The sequence below is a fragment of the Podarcis vaucheri genome (assembly GCF_965113315.1).
Source record: "Podarcis vaucheri genome assembly, chromosome: 18".
In the NCBI taxonomy this organism is placed as follows: Eukaryota; Metazoa; Chordata; class Lepidosauria; order Squamata; family Lacertidae; genus Podarcis; species Podarcis vaucheri.
The window spans coordinates 12,664,300-12,684,064 of NC_138756.1; the positions used below are offsets into that span (position 1 = coordinate 12,664,300).

The 19,765-nt window shown below is 49.8% G+C and overlaps 2 protein-coding genes across 9 annotated transcripts in view; one reads left to right on the forward strand and one right to left on the reverse strand.

The window, feature by feature from the left end:
- MAST3 (microtubule associated serine/threonine kinase 3) overlaps nt 1-1,546 on the reverse strand; it is a 55,968-nt gene extending 54,422 nt beyond the window's left edge. For 3 of the 4 annotated variants that reach the window (XM_082206241.1, XM_082206239.1, XM_082206237.1), the window contains exon 1: nt 1,445-1,539. In XM_082206241.1, the coding sequence (XP_082062367.1) occupies nt 1,445-1,483 (39 nt within the window). In that variant the 5' untranslated portion in view covers nt 1,484-1,539. Of the gene's footprint in view, nt 1-1,444 lie in introns of all 4 variants that reach the window. The other variant, XM_082206235.1, reaches the window with a different exon arrangement.
- IL12RB1 (interleukin 12 receptor subunit beta 1) lies at nt 1,064-19,721 on the forward strand. 5 transcript variants are annotated; one of them, XM_082206500.1, is made up of 11 exons: nt 1,064-1,311; nt 4,830-5,060; nt 6,528-6,676; nt 9,316-9,442; nt 9,974-10,158; nt 11,023-11,168; nt 14,419-14,467; nt 14,730-14,840; nt 15,824-15,906; nt 17,044-17,263; nt 19,477-19,721. In XM_082206500.1, exons 2-11 carry the CDS (start codon nt 4,900-4,902, stop codon nt 19,650-19,652), a joined length of 1,407 nt encoding a protein of 468 aa, XP_082062626.1. In that variant the 5' UTR covers nt 1,064-1,311; nt 4,830-4,899; the 3' UTR covers nt 19,653-19,721. The 5 variants fall into 5 exon arrangements, with proteins under 5 accessions (XP_082062626.1, XP_082062627.1, XP_082062628.1 ...); XM_082206501.1 differs by lacking the exons at nt 1,064-1,311; nt 6,528-6,676 and adding an exon at nt 1,447-1,523 and having other exon boundaries at nt 4,830-4,971; XM_082206502.1 differs by lacking the exon at nt 1,064-1,311 and having other exon boundaries at nt 4,740-4,971.
- The last annotated feature ends 44 nt before the right edge of the window (nt 19,722-19,765 follow it).

A 19,765-nucleotide genomic window follows, 5' to 3' on the forward strand; every position in this document is an offset into this window, starting at 1 on the left:
TTGAAAAGGAGCGCTGCCTCTGGATCAGGCCAAAGGTGTGCCGCCCTCACAATAGAACCTAGAAATCAAGGTAGACTGCCATTGCTCCTGGAGGCTCCATATGGACATAAGGAAGTCCAAGGTGCTGGAAAGGTCCCTAGCCCAGCCTCCTGTCCTCACCAGACACCCCAAATGGAAAGAAGCCCCTCCTTCGAAGCAGGAGGCGAGAGTAGAGCCCTTTCCCACTTTCTAAGGTAGACTGGCTCCACCATGGAGGCTCCATTGAGGAATCCTAAGAACCTAAAAGCACCCAAAGGGTGGCCTATTTAAGTCTTGCCCGATAATGCCAAGGTTGTGGATTCGATCCCCGTACGAGACAGCTGCATATTCCTGCCTTGCAGGGGGTTGGGCTGGATGACCCCTGGGGGTCCCTTGTGACTGTGCAGTTCTACAATCCCTGGCCAGCCAGACACCCCTTTCGGAAAGTCCGCAGGCAGGAACCAGGTGCGAGAGGCCTCTCCCTTTCTGGGGCTTCTCGGGACCGCAGGTACGCAGTTGCAATTCAAATGATCTGAGCCCAGTTGCAAATCCGGTTCACTATCAAAACGTATAGGAGTGTGCATGGAAAAATTAAAATATTTCTACGTCCACAGGGGTGAGCGGCAAGCCTCTGTCTGGAGAGGCTTATTCTGAGCCAGATATTTCCCCTGCCTAGTGATTTTGTCTCTCTCTTTCTGCAAAAATGCACCCTTTGTTCATAAGCGCGAAATTAATAATAATAATAATAATAATAATAATAATAATAATAATTTATTTATACCCTGCCCATCTGGCTGGGCTTCCCCAGCCACTCTGGGCGGCTTCCAAAAAAAATAAATTTAAAATACTCTAATAAATCAAACATTTTTATATGTAATTATTATATAATTATTATTAAAATTTATTATATATAAGCATGCACACAGAGAGAGATGCTCCCTCAAGGTGGCTTTTCCCTCCGCAATGCACACCACGCAATGCACAAACGCACACACACACACAATCCCCTCTCCACGCCTCCTGCCCAAGCGAGCATCCCCGACAATTCGCCCAAGCCCCACCACGCCAGCATTGCCGACCCTGGCCGGCAGCAGCAGCAGCCAGAAATGCCGCTCTCCAAGGTCTCAGGTCAGAAGCAGCCGCTTCTCAGCGCTGCCCGGGGCGGCTGGGTCCTTCTGCACGCCCAGCAGCTGCTCTGCCAGGGAGCGACGCCCCTTCCCCACGGAAAAAAACGCGCCCGCGCCCCTAGCAGGATCCTCAGCGGGGAAGCGCCTTCTGCATGCCGCGCAGCAGGTAGACGCGCCCCCCAGGTGGCTGCGGGGCTGGGGAGGGTCTTGGGTCTTTCCCTTCACCCCAGAAAAAGAGGTGGGGGGCTCCAGCCCCCCCCAGCTTCTTCTGCGCGCCTCCCTTCAGCATCCCGACTCACCTGGAGCCCTCGGCGTCGGAGGATGTTCGGCTCGTCCATTGCGCTCCTGGCTGTTGCGCGTCAAGGAGGGTGCAAAGAGGTTCCCGGCACTTGGAGGGGAGGGGAGAGGTTGGGGGGGGGGAGAAGGCAGGCGGAGGGTCCTCTGGGCTGGCATTGGTTGCCCGGGAATCAGCTGATCCCTCCTTGCAGAAAGGGGGGGGGGCAGAGAGAGGGAGAGAGAGAGAGATTTCCCCAGATCCTGCAATAGCTCCAAGGCGGGGAAATGTCATGCGCTCTATTTTCACACAGACACGAGGTGTTTTTGCATGCACGCAAATGCCCGGACACGCCTTCTGCGCGCGTTCACACGGGCACCTTGCAGAAAGGGCGGAGGGCAGAGAGAGAGATATTCCCAGATTCTGCAATAGCTCCGGGGGGGGTGTGACATGCGCTCTTTTCCCACGCAGACACGGGTGTGGTTTTTTTGTTTTTGTTTTTGTTTGTTTGTTTGTTTGTTGTTGTTTTTGCATGCACGCAAATGCCCGGACACGCATTCACAACAGGCACGTGCAAAAAGGAGAGGCTGAAGACTCGAACCTTCTCTCCGATTTGGCCGGCCTCTTAGGACGTGCCGTGGGAACCAAACTCCTAGGAGCAGAGGTCCCTTCGCCACCCCATAATAATAAAAATAAAAAAGAGGGAGCCCCCCCCCCAAGTTGATGGACACTGACATTCAAATGCTGCTCTGCGTCATGTGATTATGTGAGGCGGGGCTTTTCTGCCCATCCACGCACCCCACCCACCCAATATTTCACAGAGTTGGAAGGGGGAACCCTGAGGGCATCCAGTCGGAGCCCCTGCAAATGCCCAATGCGGAACTCGAACCCAGCACCCTGTGAGTCCAATTAAAGAAGAATGAAGGGGCTACAGGAGGAGGAAGCAATGGGTCTATGTTTGTAACAGGAGCTGGGAAAATCTGATTTAAAAAAAATTGTATTATTACATTTCGCCTGACCGAGTCTTTTGACTGACTGACTGACATTTGGGCTGAATTGTAATACCAATAAAAAAACAGAGAGAGTCTTGAGTCCCTGCAAAAGGCTCCTATTTAAATTTGTTTTCTTTTATTATTATTATTTTTAAATAAAAAGCTTCAAGGAAGCAGCTTCCCGGAGCCGCAGGTGAGGGGTGGGGGCAAGGTGAGGAGGGAGCGACTAAAGGGGGAGAGGCTGCCCCCCTCCCAGAAGGAGCAGAATGTGGCCCCCACCCCATAAATAGTAAATTAAGGTCCCAAGCGAGCCTCAAAGCAGGGGCTCCATCAAGGAAGGGCTCTTTCTTTCAGGGAGGGAGGGACAGGGGACCCCCCCCCCAGGCTTGAGGGGTGACATCAGGCCTGGTGAGAGGAGAAAAAGGCCTCTTTGATCCTCCCGGGTGGGGGCCGGGGACAGGACAAACAGGCCCCCTTCTTGCCCTGCAGAGAAGAACAAAGAGCCCCAGTGATGCTTGAGCCCCCCCCCTTCGCCGGGTGGGTGGGTGAGTCACCCGGGAGAGACATTGCCAGGCAGCACCCGGGGAAGAGGCCGGTGGCCGGGGGGGGGGAACAGCCCCCGGAAGGAAGGAAGGAAGGAAGGGGACAGGGTGTCCCAGCAGAAAGTCGCCACCCCCACCCCCCGCCTACCAGCACTGGACTCCAACAAGGGGGGAGGGAGGCAGCGGGGGTCCCAGGAAGGGATGGGTGCTGCCAGTGGCGTAGCGTGGGTTGTCAGCACCCGGGGCAAGGCAAGTAATTTGCGCCCCCTCTGCCCTAGGGGCAGAGAGCTGCGAGTGCGTGCGCCCCCCCCCCGATGTTGCGCCTGGTGCGGCCGGCCCCCCTGCACCCCCCACGCTACGCCACTGGGTGCTGCCAAGCGGGCGAGGGCACCTAAAGGACTGGATTTTGCTTGCTGCTGCTTCTTCCTCTTCTTCTTCCTCTTCCTCCTCTTCTTCTTCTTCCTCTTCTTCCTCTTCTTCCTCTTCCTCCTCCTCTTCTTCTTCTTCCTCTTCTTCCTCTTCCTCCTCCTCCTTCTTCCTCTTCTTCTTCTTCTTCTTCTTCCTCTTCTTCTTCAATCCCTCATAGCCAAGTAAGATTGTCTTCCATAAACACCGTCTTAACAGTGAGTCCATAAGTGACTGGGGAGGCCAATTCTGGATCCACACATCCTTCCACAGTGGGGACGTTGGTTTCCGGGTGGTTTATACTCCATTTTTGAAGATTTTCCTTGAGAGAGTCTTTAAACCTCTTTTGTGGACCACCAGCATTACACTTTGAAGTTCGGAATAGAATAGTCGCTTTGGAAGACGATCGTCAGGCATCCTCACAACATGACCAGTCCAACGAAGTTGATGTTGAAGAATCATCGCTTTGACACTGGAGATCTTTGCTTCTTCTAGTACACTGATATTAGTTCACCTGTCTTCCCAGGTGAGGTATAAAATTTTTCAGAGATACCGTTGATGGAATCTTTTGAGGAGTTGGAGGTGGCCTTTATAAGTGGCCCATGTTTCACAAACGTACAGTAATGTTGGTTTAAAGCAGGGGTGCCCAAACGTTTTCCAAATATTTGATGAAGTGAACATGCGAGAGGGCCGACCGGAGTTATTGAACTTTCTTTAGGATTTTACCCCCAGGATGTATACATAGACTGCCACGGGGGCCGGATTAGGCCCCCAAAAGGGACTTGCCAGCTTTAAAGCAGGGGTGGGCAAACTAAGGCCTGGGGGCCGGATCCGGCCCAGTCGCCTTCTCAATCCAGCCCACACACAGTCCGGGAATCAGCGTGTTTTTACATGAGTAGAATGTGCCCTTTTATTTAAAATGCATCTCTGGGTTATTTGTGGGGCATAGGAATTCGTTCAAATTTTTTTTTTTTCAAAATATAGTCCGGCCCCCCGCAAGGTCTGAGGGACGGTGGACCGGCCCCCTGCTGAAAAAAATTGCTGACCCTGGTTTAAAGACTCTCTCAAGGTAAATCTTTTAAAATGTAGTATAAACACCGACAACTGGGAAACATTTGCCTGCAAGCGCTCCAGTTGGAGAACAGCCTTTCCCAAAGGTGTCGTGGGCTTTGAAGACACTCGAACTCAGGACGCGAGGGAGAAATGTGCCAAGAAGAAGGCACACTTAGCAAACCCTCACCGGGATCAACTCCTGCCCGGAAACCGATGTCCCCACTGTGGAAGGACGTGGGGATCCAGAACTGGCCTCCACAGTCACTTACGGACTCCTTGTTAAAACTGTGTTTATGGAAGACTATTTTACTCGGCTATGAGGGATTGCCAAAGAAGATGATGATGATGGCGGGCAATTCGAACCCTGCTCTCCCAGATCCTCGTCCTGCGCTCTAACCACTGCACGGCACTGTCTCAGGGAGACAGGAGGAGCCGCCGCCGGAAGAAGCTGAGGCCTGGATGCGACGCAGATAACATTTCAAAGAGGGATGTGGTTTTTGCTCGGCGAGAGTTTGAGCGTCCGGCTCGGAGGAAGTCTCTCTCTTGCTTCGAACGAGAAGGTAGGAGTTGAGTCGATTCCTTCCCTGCGTTCTGTTCTTCTTCGGCTTTCTCGAGAGGAGAGGCGCGGCGGGGGAGAACAGCCACCCAGGTACCCTTTCCCCCCCCAAAAAGGGACACGATCCCTTTGCTTTTGTGGAAATACGCTGCCTTTTCCCTTTTTTAAAAAATAAATACTTGGTATAAGTGGCTGTAAGCCCTAGTGGCTCATTCAAGCCTCAAGCTTCAAGCCTAGTCTATCCAGTCTATCCACACCTGGGCTGGAGGAATCAGCCATAGCCGATCTTCTGTTATCAGTATAATTTTATTTTTAAAATCAGGGCCAGGGGGAATACGGCCAGGTATCTGACACACAAACTTGTATCTCTCCACCCACTATAAAAAGGCTTCTGGTTTTTCCACAAAAGTATTTTTAAAGATTTTCTTTAGCTCATTATATACCATTTCCCAGAAAGCCTTTACCTCTTTGTAAGTCCACTGCATGTGGTAGAATAAACCTTCCCTTTCTTTACATTCCCAACACTGCCTGGTTCTTGTCTTGTACATTTTGGCCAATTTAAAGGGACCCCTGACCATTAGGGCCAGTCGTGACCGACTCTGGGGTTGCGGCGCTCATCTCACTTTATTGGCCGAGGGAGCCGGCGTACAGCTTCCAGGTCATGTGGCCAGCAGGACTGAGCCGCTTCTGGCGAACCAGAGCAGCGCACGGAAATGCCGTTTACCTTCCCGCCAGAGCGGTACCTATTTATCTACTTGCACTTTGAGGTGCTTTCGAACTGCTAGGTTGGCAGGAGCAGGGACCGAGCAACGGGAGCTCACCCCGTCACTGCGGGGATTCGAACTGCCGACCTTCTGATCGGCAAGTCCTAGACTCTGTGGTTTAACCCACAGCACCACCTGCATCCCTTTTGGCCAATTTAGCTGGGGTTAAATACTGTAAAATTTTAATCTGAAAAACCAAACGAATAAATTGATATATACCGTATTTTTTCGTGTATAACACACACCTGGTGTATAAGACAGCCCCTATTTGGGGGGACTCAAAATTAAGAAAACGGGGAGGAAATCCTGCAAAGTTGTTGTGCTTTTCTTGGGCGGGATTGCCCCCTGAAATCACTCACCTACGCCACTCGCACGTGTCGCCAAAGCCTGCTCTCCTCACTCCCAATTTTTGACACGATAGCTGCATAAAAACACCTAGTATTATACACAGAAAAGTACGGTATATATATATATTTTTAAAGCCAGGTTCCTCCTCTCCCCTTGAGCTCTAAAATTATCTGTGCCGCCTCCTCAAACGAAAACCACACTGCAAAGCTTTCTTTCATTTTTCGTTTTTATTTTCCCGTGCCCCGCTTGCGGATTTCCCAGAAGCACCTGGGCTGGCCCTTGCGGGAAAAGCTCATTTCTGCGCCGGTTTTGCAGCGTTGGCGCAATCTGGGTGCCAGGGGGGAAAGAGAGAGGGGTGAGATCTGGAAAGGAAAGCGAAACAGAGGAGGGGGGACTCAAAAAAGCAAGGGGTCTCCATCCCTAAAGTGACTTTGGCTTCCCCTTGCAGGAGCGGCTGCCGATCAGAGCCCTGCATCCGTGTCGGGCCCCCTGGAGAGATGCCACACCCGAGGGCCCTTTGGAGAGGAAGGGGGCCCCCCAGGCAGCCGTGGCTGGTGGCCGTGGCCCTGTGGTTCGCCGTGGCATGGGGGTCAGGCGGTAAGTTATCATCCCTGCCCAGGAAGACATGATAAGGTGCTTCCTGCCGCAGTTTCTAAATCAGCGACGGCCAGAGAGGAGATTGGGATCGACCGGTAAATCTGTGGCTGATTTGCCGGAGAGACGGAAATCAGGGTTGTGTCAAACGCGACCGCGAGATTTCATCTCTCTGGACCTCTGGAAACGTTGGAGGGGATGGAATAGGACGTCCCTATTTTCAGGGGAGAAACGTTGGAGGGGATGGAATAGGACGTCCCTATTTTCAGGGGAGAAACGTTGGAGGGGATGGAATAGGACGTCCCTCTTTTCAGGGGAGAAATCTTGAATGTTCTTGGCCATTTTAGGAAGCTTTGGACAGCTGAAAAAAGTTCTGAACTGTTCTATAAAGTTTTTAAAAGTGTGAATACTTATGAGTAGTAAAGTGAATCCAACTTTTCCTTCGGGGGTGACCTTTTTTTGTTGTTGCTACAGATAAGAAATAGTTCATCGCTTTAGGATACAGGAAATTGTGTTTCTTTTGGGGGGGGGAATCAAGAAGTTATAACCCTAATCCTCACACCTGTGTCTGAAACGTGGTTTAATTTGGTTATTCATTGGGAAGCTGGAAACTTGGGGGAAATGATATTATTGAGATATATATTTGTGTGTGTATATCTATATCTATATCTATATCTATATCTATATCTATATCTATATCTATATCATCTATATATAGATATACAGGGGTCACGCAGCAATGACAAACCTAGACAGCATCTTAAAAAGCAGAGCCATCTCCTTGCCAACAAAGGTCCGTCTAGTAGTTCTAGCTCTGGTTTTCCCAGTCGTGATGTGTGGAAGTGAGAGCTGGACCCTCAAGAAGGCTGATCGCCGAAGAATGGATGCTTTTGAGTTCTGGTGCTGGAGGAGACTCTGGAGAGTCCCATGGACTGCAAGAAGATCAGACCTCTCCATTCGGAAGGAAATCAGCCCTGAGTGCTCACTGGAAGGACAGATCCTGAAGCTGAGGCTCCAAGACTTTGGCCACCTCAGGAGAAGAGAAGACTCCCTGGAAAAGACCCTGATGTTGGGGAAGATGGAGGGCACAAGGAGAAGGGGACGACGGAGGACGAGATGGTGGGACAGTGTTCTCGAAGCTGCCAGCATGAGTTTGACCAAACTGTGGGAGGCAGTGGAAGACAGAAGTGCCTGGCGTGCTCTGGTCCAGGGGGTCACGAAGAGGCAGACACGACTAAAGGACTCAACAACAATACGTAGGGGTCACGCAAACTCAGCAACCTACAACAGCAGGCTGCACAGTTGAGAATCGAAGGGAAATATGTCCTTTGAAGGAAAAGGCTACCCTTAGTCATTAATTTCGTCATTGTAATTATATTTATGAATCACTTCCCATAAAAACATCTCAAATTACTCATTTCGCCCGTAGACACGCCCACGATTCTGCTCGTAAAAATCTGCCAAGACCAAGACCATTCTTGCAACCCATTCTGCTTTTTATTTACCGAGCAAGAATTTAAATGCCGGCGGGTTGTTTAAGAAAAGGCGATGCAGCCGCCAAGCAGTTTGCAAAAATCTTGGACTGGGCAGATAAACCATAAAAAACCCAAATATAAATTCCCTTCCATCTGCTTCATCCGGTGGCCGTTATCGGGAGAGCCTAAGTTCTGTAATTTACGCTCTGGAAACCTCCAAGTTAGACTACTGCAACACATTATTTGTGGGGCTGCCCTGGGAGACAGTTTGGAAACTTCTTATTTCTTTCCATCAGCATTTAATGCTTTATTGATTAGAATATGGTCAATCAACAGTATAACAAAACAATAATGCATGTTACGAACAGAATTTTTTTCCTAAGCAATAAATTCCATTTTGCACCTTGGTTGTGCACATTTTTGCAAGTAAATAGGTCAGGAGAACAACAGAGAGTCGAGGAAGTGGTGCTTTCCCCCCTGAAGTCATCGCAAAGGAAATTGCGCACGGAAACAGGGAGGCGGCAGGTTCTGCGCCGCACAAACTCTCTCGTGAACCGCACAGGATTATCTCGGAGGCGGGGCAAGGTTGATATCCTCTGTCTTTTTAAAATGTGATTTTTGTGGAGGGGGCCTATTGGGTTGTTGTCCTTATTTTCATTAGGTATTTTGTGGTTTCTATATCTTGGTTTTGTTCTGTGAAACACCCTGGGACCCCCAGGTATAGGGGGCAGTATATAAATTTAGTGAAGAAGAGGAAGAAGATTCGCTTTGCTCAATCGCAAACCCTCCCAGTATCCCGATTTTCCAGTTCTGGATTTACAGAAGCCGTCCTAGTTTCTGATGTGATCCTGCAATTTCCCACTTTTCCTTAGGACGTCCCTATTTTCATGGGAGAAACGTTGGAGGGGATGGAATGGGACGTCCCTATTTTCATGGGAGAAACGTTGGAGGGGATGGAATAGGACGTCCCTATTTTCAGGGGAGAAACGTTGGAGGGGATGGAATAGGACGTCCCTATTTTCAGGGGAGAAACGTTGGAGGGGATGGAATAGGACGTCCCTATTTTCAGGGGAGAAACGTTGGAGGGGATGGAATAGGACGTCCCTATTTTCAGGGGAGAAACGTTGGAGGGGATGGAGAAATGTGGTTCTCTTTTGCGCTGCCCAGGTGACGATGGAGCCCCCCGAAATCTGAACTGCTTCAAGGCCTGCTGCTGCGGGACAGAAGAGTGTCGCCCCAACTGCAGCTGGGAGGCCGGGGGCCGGATGGGTGCCATCTACACCCTCCATCTTTGGTAAGCAAAGGGGGCACAAGGGGCAAGAAATCCAGGAGGAATTTGGACAGCAGAGCATTGGAGCACTTTATTGGAAGGGGGGAAATAATCATTTCCTTAATAACAATTGCAACAATTTATTTAACTAAAACAATAAGGTTATAACATATGTATCCATGTTTGTTAACTGATGTGGTTAAACAATTTTTTTAAAAAAAACTTAAAACAAATCCTTATTTTCTGATGAATAGCCTTTTGACTATAATGTAACTTAAATAGAAACTCTTTAGAAAGATTTTCCCTCCGAAAGCATTTTATTTTAAAAATCGATTTAAATTTTTAAAAATCCAATTTAAATTTTTAAAATCCAACTTACATTTTAAAAAACCAATTTAAATTTAACAAAAAATATTTTAATTTTTTTTTTTATCCACCCTGATTAGGAATTATAGCTTCACCGGTTGGATTTCTGCTTTTCTCAGGCTGCCGACACACACTCTTTTCCCTTTCCTGTTTGCTGGCTGGTCAAAGATCCGCCCTCTTTCCCCACAGGTACCCTGACCACCCGCCTGGCGAAAGGCACGCCGCTTTCGAGACCGGGAACGCCACCTCCCTGTTTCTGAAACGGGAGCACGTCTACATGGAGGTGAAGGTCACCGTCTGGGTGGAGAGCCAGGTTGGCGAAAGCCTTCCTCCTCTACGGTCGAACAACCTCACCCTGGTGATCAACCAAGCCGGTAGGCTGGAAACAGCAAGTGGGGAGGGATAGGGGACTTTGGGGGTCTCTTCCCAATCGACATCCCTATGTTTCTATGAGCTGGGGATATACAGCATGCAAAAGAGGAGATATGAGCATAGCTGTCAAGCGTTCCTTATTTGGTGGGACAGTCCCTCATCCCAGCGCCGTGTCCCGCTGCTGTCCCTTATTGATGATGTCCCTTCAATTTCCCGGGTTTCAAAGGAAGCAGCTCCTCTCCCTCCCTCCCTGCCGGCCAGGGAGGAGGGAGGCTCCAACTGTGTTGCTTGGCTGCGTTGCTCACCCAATAAGGAGTCTGAGAACGACGGGGGGTGGAGCTTGCATGCCTTGTGCCAATCAAATCGGCCGCGTTGCCTGGGGACTCGCCTTTGCTCAGCGCTTCCCAGCGGAGAGGTGACGCTGGTTTTCCTTGCTGCATCCCCTTTGCCGGGTTGCTGCGCTGTGGGAACCACCGCTTGAGGCTTCGTTTGGCTGCTGGCTGGGCTTTCTGCCTTTGGCTCGGAGGGGCTCAGAAGGCGAACATACCTGCGCTCTGAAAATCCCTTATTTTGGCTGCTGGTCCCTTATTTTCGAGGCTGCTGGTCCCTTATTTTCAAATCTGTAAGTTGACAGCTATGGATATGAGAGCCAAATATCTCATGGGAGAGGGAGCGAGCTTGTTTTCTGCAGCTCCTCTGGAGGGCAGGACTCGAACCCGCGACTTCGACCGCCGGAATTTGGATGGGCGACAATGGGTTGAGATTTGGGCATGGCAGAGGGTTGGACTAGATGACTTTAGTGGTGCCTTTCAGCAATTCTGTCATTCTAGGAGCTTTTGCTCTCAGCCTCCACCATCTCATTGCAGTCAGGCTCGAAGCACCCACAGAAATCAAATTTTCAAGGTCCAGAGGCCACATGAACCTAACATGGAACGAAACCCACAACTGCTGCGCTTCCTCCCGGGAAAATCAAGTCAGGATGCGGACAGCAGCACACGCCAACTGGACCGCGGTAAGTTGGTCATCGAGACCAGAACCAAGGAGAGGGTGTCTTTAACTTTGGGTTCCGGGATAGAAGAATAATAATATTATGATAATTATTTATACCCCGCCCATTTGGCTGGATTTCCACAGCCACTCTGGGTGGCTCGCAACAGAACCTTAAAAACACAATAAAACATCAAACATTAAGAACTTCCCTAAACAGGGCTGCCTTCAGATGTCTTCTAAAAGTCAGATAGTTGTTTATTTCCTTGACATCTGGTGGGAGTGTGTTCCACAGGGTGGGCGCCACCACTGAGAAGGCCCTCTGCCTGCTTCCCTGTAACTTCACTTCTCGCAGGGAGGGAACTGCCAGAAGGCCCTCGGAGCTGGACCTCAGGGTCTGGGCTGGATGATGGGGGTGGAGACGCTCCTTCAGGTCTACTGGGCCATTAAGGGCTTTCAAGGTCAGCACCAACACTTTGAATTGTGTTCGGAAACGTCCTGGGAGCCAATGTAGGTCTTTCAGGACCAGGGTTATATGGTCTCCACTCCCAGTCCCCAGTCTGGCTGCCACATTCTGGATTAGTTGCAGTTTCCGGGTCATCTTCAAAGGCAGCCCCACGGAGAGCGCATGGCAGTAGTCCAAGCGGGAGATAACCAGAGCATGCACCACTCTGGCCAGACAGTCTGCGGGCAGGGAGGGTCTCACCCTGCGTACCAGATGGAGCTGCTCTGGACACAGAACTGACTGCGCCTCCATGGACAGCGCTGAGTCCAAAATGACTCCCAGACTGCACACCTGGTCCTTCGGGGGCACAGTCGCCCCATTCAGGACCAGGGAGTCCCCCACACCTGCCCACCTCCTGCCCCCCAAAACAATATTGCCCAAGGTAAGGATACAAGGGCCTCTCTCAGTCAGCAGAGCCGGAGGCTCCCAGTGCCGGATTTATGTATAAGCTAAACAAGCTCTAGTTTAGGGCCCCACTCTCTTGGGGGGCCCCCAAAATTAAAGGGGGAAAAACCTGGATAAAATATAAGATAAAAAACAAATGAAATAAAACCTACATCCAGCAACCGTGTTTTGTGTTGTGTCGGCTCCTCAGGTGTAAGTCATGGGCTCCGCCTGCTCACCTGCGCCCTCAAATATCCCTGCTTTGCTCCTTTCTATATATAGGGTGCCGACATTCTGGTTTGCAGGGCAATATGTGCAAATGGCTTGAGATACCTATTTGGTCCATCAATGACCATCTAGCAGGCATGGCCAAACTTGGCCCTCCAGATGTTTTGGGACTACAACTCCCATCATCCCTAGCTTACAGGACCAGAGGTCAGGGATGATGGGAACTGTAGTCCCAAAACATCTGGAGGGCCGAATTTGCCTATGCCTGATATCACATCTATTCAACACAAAAAACAGTGACCATTTGTTGTGGACAAAGGACAGCTGGACATAGTAAGGGCCCCGTTACCTTCAGGAGCGGAGGGCCACATCAGACTGAAATCTGGCCCTGCTCTCTGGTCGTGGGTTTGTGCCCCTTGTTGGGTGAAAGATTCCTGCCCTGCTGCAGGTTGGGATGGATGACCTGTGGGTGCCCCTCCTGGTCCAACAATTCTGCGATTCCGGAGCTCTGAGGAATCTGGAGTTGGCAGCCTCACTAATGCCGCCCCCAGACAGCTGCTTGAAATCTCCCTGTTATGTAAAGGGCACGGGGCGCAAAGGGTGACGCAACCCCCCCCCGGCCAGCTGTTCTGCAGCTGTTGCAAAACAAACGTAGTTTGTGTGTGAGAGAGAGAAATAAATAACCCAGACTTGCAAGCGTCCGATGGCAGCCCAGGGCTTCCGCAGAGCCGGGATTACGGCGTCAAATCTAACGGGATCAAGGGGGTTCCTAGCGGGAATTTAAACGCAGACGCCCACATAAGTCTTACGTAAGCTTCCTGCATATGATGCGGATAATAGAATGGTAGAGTTGGGGACACCGGGGGTCATCCAGCCCACCCCGCAGGGAACTCAGATCTGGGGGTGCCCTGGTCTTAGTGGGCATTAAGGTTGGCGCTCGTCCTGTCCTGCGAATCGGGGGCCACAGCAGAGTCCTGAAAATAAGGATTTGGTGATGCTGGCATCATCATCATCAATTCTTATTTATACCCCTCCCTTCCCGGTTTAAAAACCGGGCTCAGGGCGGCTAACAGCAAATATAAAACATTGATTAAAATGTGATTTAAAAAACAGCATAAAATACAGCATCAGTGTCAATAAAATTCTAAAATTCAGGGGTCATTTGGAGGAGGGACCCCAGTCAGTAGACATCAAATGACCACTGGCCAAGTTGGTCCTGCTAGGGCCAGCCAGAAGACCAGGAAGAGTTAAATGTGGGGTCCCAGAAAGGGTTTCTTCATAGAAAAGGAAAGGGGGGAAAGGAATAAAGGATTAGGCTAATTCAAATTGGAGGCCAGGCGGAATAGCTCTGTCTTACAGGCCCACCAGGGCAGAGCCGTCACTGAAAAAGCCCTGGCCCTGAGGGAAGATAATCTGGCTTCTTTAGGACCGTTAAACTATTATTATTATTCATGGGCCTTAGCCCTTCCTATAATTTCGAAGGAAAAGGTCACCAATCCGGTTTAAATTCTTTCCTTGCCAGCCATTTCTTAGGAAACAGCAAGGAATGTCGATTCCTTGGTTGTGAAAGGAGCCTGACACCGTCTACTCGGAAGTCACTGTTTGGATGAGGGGCTTTTATCCGTTTACGCAGTCGCACAATCGCACAGTCACAAAAACAAGTTAACCGAAAAAGCCTCCAAAACGCAAAATAAATAGCAATAACAAAAGCACCAAATTTTATCCGATCTGGAAGTCCGTTTGACTTCAGAAATGTTTGGAAACCGAGGCGCGGCTTCTGATTGGTGCAAGTGCCCCAGAAATAATAGCCGACAACCGCATTGGACGTTCGGCTTCTGAAAAACGTTCGAAAACCAGAACACTCACTTCCAGGTTTTGGGCATTTGGGAACCAAACTGTACTCAATTTATTCTACTCCTGCGAATGTTTTAATTCGCAGCAAACTTCCACCGTCCTTTTCTAACTGTCTATCCATAAGTCCCAAAGCAGAAAAAGAGTCCTGGTTTCGGTGGAAAATCCGTCACCTTGAAATTCAGGAGAAACCTCCTGATGGAGAGAATAGGATGTCCGTATTTTCTTTGGAGAAATGTTGGAGGGGACGGACTGGGGGGGCAGCGGAGACCACACCTTTCCTAAACCTCGTCTGTCTCGCTTTTAGGGGAACTGCAAAACTCACGGGGGGCACAAAAACAGGGAAATCATCGCAGGTAAGATTTCTCCGGCGGGCAATTTGGACTCGAGGATGTTTCTTCGTTTTATGTTTCTTTGTTTTTTTACGAAACCGTTTTTATTGGTTTTGCAAATGCAAAGTTACAAATAAACACCAACACCAACAAATTTTACCAAACCGGCCACAGATTTAACATAATTTTTACAAAAATGGGTTCCCTGCTCTCAATGGTGGGATCGAGTAAACAGCAACGTGGTTTCCGTTTGCGGTTTGACTCCTATCTCTGCTGCTTCCTCCAGTCAGGTGCCCCATGGAAGGGAACGCTCCGTACGAAGTGCAAGTCCGATATCGGACCTCCAGCCCTTACAGCGACTGGAGCGACTGGAGCCGGTCTGTCTTCGTTCCGGCCGGTGAGTTTGCTGCTTCACCCAGCTGTTATAAGGGAAAAACTGCTCCTTTTCCCTTATGGGGTATCCAACAGCGCCTATAGAGTCCATAAGTGGGTTCCCTATTGGTAGGAGGGAACAACAGAGGCCAAGCAGACGACACAAAAGGAAAGAGGGATGAGGAGGGAAGAGGGAACCAAGCGAGCTCAGGCTCCAAAATGTTTCAACTTGTAGTTTCTGCAATCTCCAGGTGTAATATGCAATGAGAGAAACGTGAGGCTGGACTAGGCGGATCTTTGCGATGAGCTATTTAGGAAATAGAGGACATCTTTGCATGGTCTTGTTATAAGGAAAAAAATCTGCTCCTTTTCCCTTATGGGGTATCCAAGAGCCCCTATGGCAGGAGTCAGCAAGCTTTTTCAGCAGGGGGCCGGTCCACTGTCCCTTAGACCTTGTGGGGGGCCGGAGTATATTTTTTTTGCAGGGGGATGAACAAATTCCTATGCCCCACAAATAACCCAGAGACACATTTTCAATAAAAGGACACATTCTACTCATGTAAAAACATGCTGATTCCTGACCGTCTGCAGGCTGGATTGAGAAGGTGATTGGGCCGGATCCGGCCCCCGGACCTTAGTTTGCCCACCCATGCCCTATAGAGTCCTTGAATCAAAAATCATTTTAAGTTAGAGCTTTGTAATTATTTCGCTGTTAATCTACTTCTTAATTATATTTAAGAGACTTCTCCTCTTCAACAATGACTTTGATAAAATGCATATTTCGTGGTGTGCAAATGGCTCGAGATATCTGTTAGGTCCATCAATGACCATCTTGCATCTATTCAACACCAAAAAAACAGTGGCAATTTGTTGTGGACAAAGGACAGCTGGACATAGAAGGGGCCCCTTCAGGAGCCGAGGGCCACATCAAACCGAAATCTGGCCCTGGGTAGCAGGGAGCCCAGAAGCATGTGGCGATGCCAATGAAATGTGTTTTGCCCCTTCCAGAACTCCTCAAGAGCCCAGAACTCAGTTGCAGCGCAGAGCCTCTCATGGAAAATGGCAAGAGGAAGGTGACCCTGGAATGGGAGGTAGGTAAAAGGGGCCGACCACTTCTGACCTCTTCCTCCTTTCCGGGCTAAACATCCCCAGCTCCTTCGACCACTCCTCACCCGGCTTGGATTTCAGACCCTTGAATCTCACCTTCGCCCTCCTCTGCCCACCTTCCAGCTTCTCAGCATCCTTCTTAAATTGTGGTACCCAGAACTGGACACAGGATTCCTGGTGGGGTCTGGCGGTTGGAGGATGGATGGCGGCTAACAGGTGGAGGTTGAATCCTGACAAGACAGAAGGACTGTTTTTTGGGGGACAGGGGGTGGGTGGGTGCAGGGGACTCCCTGGTCCTGAATGGGGGCAACTGTACTCTTTGGGTTCAGTCAGTCAACCGGCTACAAATCCGTCGTTCAACTCACATTTTGCCAGCTTCTCTGCAAGAATTTCACGGGGGGATTTCCAGATATTCTACTCCCACAGCATTCCCCAGATCTGCCAAGCTTGTAACTCCATCAGAAAAGAGACTGCTGAGATTGTCTACATGGACTGGGAGCAAGAGCCAATCTCATGACAGCAGCAAGGATGAAAAGCTTTTTCAATATCCTTTATTAGACATAGCAAACCACACATGATCAAACAGACACCGTATAGAAATGGTGCAAAATACGAGCTCAGCATAACGAGGTTTGTCCCAGTCGGATCTTTAACTCCAGAGGAAATCAGTTTGCGTAAATAATACAATACAACACAACCACATCACCGATCAATTAAGAACCACTCAATCTCTTTATAATGGCCCAGTCTTTCTACATGGACAGCACTCAAAAATCCAGCCACTATTTGAGTGATTTGATCGTTCCTGTCCGAAAGCAGCTCCTGAAACATTGGTAGCGTAGAATTCAGCCTACGGAGTGGTAAGGCCTCTAATAATTGTCTTCTGGCATAAATGCCAAAATTGCAAGAAAATAAAATACGCTCAGGTTCCTGTTTACTACGTTTGCAGAGACGCTCTGGTTCTGGGAGAGCGAAATATCTTCCTCTCACTATCAGTGAGGGAAACATGTTAAATCTGGCTAACATAAACAGCTTGTTTTTCGTCCTGCGTTTCCGGCCCGCCCCGCAGGGACGTTGTGGCAAAATATCTGGCCCATAAGCTTGACTTTCCTCTGTTGCAGAAGCCCAGCCGGGAACATGGGGAGGTGAGCTATGACTTGACGTTTGCCCTGCTCACCTGCTTCTGCCTGGACGAACCGGAGACCATATTTGAGAAGATAAAGGTGACTTCCTTCCAAACCTTTCTGTCGGGGGCCGAATACAACATCTCCCTGCAAGCCGACAATGGGGCCAGCCAGTCCCCGGCCTCCTTTTGCAGGCTCTCGGCAGAGCAAGACGCAGGTTTGTCCCTGAAAACCAGAGGGCTACTGTCTGCGGCACGCGAGGAGAAAGGAACAGGGAGGGATGAGGAAGAAAGCAAACCCCACAGGGTATCCCTAGAGGGGAACTGGAGGGGCCAATCACTCTTTGGAAAGCTGGCGCCACCGATTCGAGTCCATCAGTTTTGAATAAATGTGCAATTAATTAATCGCCCCTTATCGACACCATTGTCTTGCTTTTATTATTATTAATTTTTATTAGTAATAATAATAATAATCGTTTATTATTTATACCCCGCCCATCTGGCCGGGCTTCCCCAGCCACTCTGGGCGGCTTCCAACCCAATATTAAAATACAGTAATACATCAAACATTAAAAGCTTCCCTAAACAGGGCAGCCTTCAGATGTCTTCTAAAAGCTTCTATTAGGTTTTTAACAAGTTTACTTTACATGCAATATATTGTTCACTTATATGTTTTTGGATTTCCCACCTCTCTCGCACTGATGTTTTTTGTCGTTTTCCTTAATTGCTGCGTGTTCCTTGTTCCGTAACTCCATCCTAACATCATTTCTGTTTTTCCTCCACTGCTCGTATCTCAGCTCGTCATTATCTTCATTGCAAACAATAATTCTGAATAATGTTTTTTTTAATAGGGTAGGGGGGCTGGAGGTGGGTTTACTGACAGGCAGCGACCCCGGAAAAATTGGGAACTTCTGATTTTGTGTCTCCTGTTTTGTGCGGGTCGTTGTTGTCGCTTAACGATTCGTAATATAATTCTTACCCGGAATAAAACCATTTCCCCCAGGGAACCTTTAAGGCAATGCCTGCTAAAATTAAGGGATCGCTGCTAGAACTTGCGCAGCGATTGAATCAGACAGCTGTCAGTCTTCGCTTCACGGCGGACGGAATTGCAGAGGCAAAAGCTTCGCCCGGCAAAACGGGGATTGCGGGTGATTGGCAGCCGACTCCGCCCGTGTTCCCAAACGTCCCAAATGCCAGGGTTGCGGGAGGTCAGGATCTGACCCATGGCCACCCACCGCCATCACCCCTGACCATTGGCACGACTCAGGGGCATTCTGGCCAGCCGCAGGGAGAGCCGCTTCTTACAGAGCCTCCAGCTGCAGGAGCAGTCTACCGCGATTCCTAGGTTTCTATCGGTTATTCGGCCCCTGTGAGGTTGCTGGTCTGACCCAGTTGCCTGCTGGCCTCCTCTTAATTTCTTACATCTTTACTGTTTTGCTTTCCTATTCTGGAAGCCAGACCCAGAGGGGAGAACCGCCTCCCGTCGTCTGGTTCCTTTGCCCATTTCTGACCCCGTCTCAAGGCTCCATCCTCTCCCCCATCTCTTTTAAATCAGAAGCAGTGAAGGCGCTGAAGGTCCGGTGTGAGTGTCTGGAGGCGATTGGATGGCAATATAATGGATTGAGGTTGAATCCTGACAAGACAGAAGGACTGTTTTGGGGGGACAGGAGGCGGGCAGGTGTGGGGGACTCCCTGGTCCTGAATGGGGCAGCTGTGCCCCCCAAAGGACCAGGTGCACAGCCTGGGAGTCATTTTGGACTCACCACTGTCCATGGAGGTGCAGGTCAAATCTGTGTCCAGAGCAGCTCCATCTGGTATGCAGGATGAGACCCTCCCTGCCTGCAGACTGTCTGGCCAGAGTGGTGCATGCTCTGGTTATCTCCCGCTTGGACTACTGCAATGTGCTCTCCGTGGGGCTACCTTGGAAGGTGACCCGGAAACTACAACTAAGCCAGAATGTGGCAGCCAGACTGGGGACTGGGAGTGGAGACCACATAACACCGGTTCTGAGAGATCTGCATTGGCTCCCAGGACGTTTCCAGGCACAATTCAAAGTGTTGGTGCTGACCTTGAAAGCCCTAAATGGCCCAGTAGACCTGAAGGAGCGTCTCCACCCCGGACACCGGGGTCCGTCTCCCAGGGGCCTTCTGGCGGTTCCCTCCCTGCGAGGTTACAGGGAACCAGGCAGAGGGTCTTCTTGGTGGTGGCTCCCGCCCTGTGGAAAACCTTCTGTCAGATGCCAAAGAAATAAACAACTACCTGACTTTTAGAAGAGATTTGAAGGCAGCCCAGTTTAGGGAAGTTTTCAATGTTTGATGTTTTATCGTGTTTTTAAGGTTCTCTTTGGAGACGCCCAGAGTGTCTGGGGAAACCCAGCCATATGGGTGGAGTATAATTATTATTATTAATATTATTATTATTCTGTCCCCAGTCGGTCCCACCTTCCAGGAGGTCATCCAGTCCGGCAAGAACTTCTCAGTGACTTGGGGGACGAAGCACGAGGTCATCTGCTTCGAAAAGGACCCAGGAAGGTCCTGTGAGGACGGCGACATCCAAGAGGTCAACGAGACCAGTTGGTCAGGCAGGTTCTCTTCCACTGGCCTCTGATTTGTGTTTCTTCTGAAAAATAAGAACAGATAAACCACCACACAAACTCTCAAAACCACAAATGGCTTTCATCCGATGTAAAAATCGATCTGAATGATGCTAAATGATGGGGA

What these genes read in the sequence shown, in the direction of transcription:
- IL12RB1 (XM_082206500.1), top strand. Translation starts at nt 4,900, where the DNA reads ATGTGGTTTTTGCTCGGCGAGAGTTTGAGCGTCCGGCTCGGAGGAAGT. An exon ending in ATCTACACCCTCCATCTTTG is followed by an intron (nt 9,443 to 9,973) that starts GTAAGCAAAGGG and finishes CTTTCCCCACAG; the next exon opens with GTACCCTGACCACCCGCCTG. An exon ending in CCTGGTGATCAACCAAGCCG is followed by an intron (nt 10,159 to 11,022) that starts GTAGGCTGGAAA and finishes ATCTCATTGCAG; the next exon opens with TCAGGCTCGAAGCACCCACA.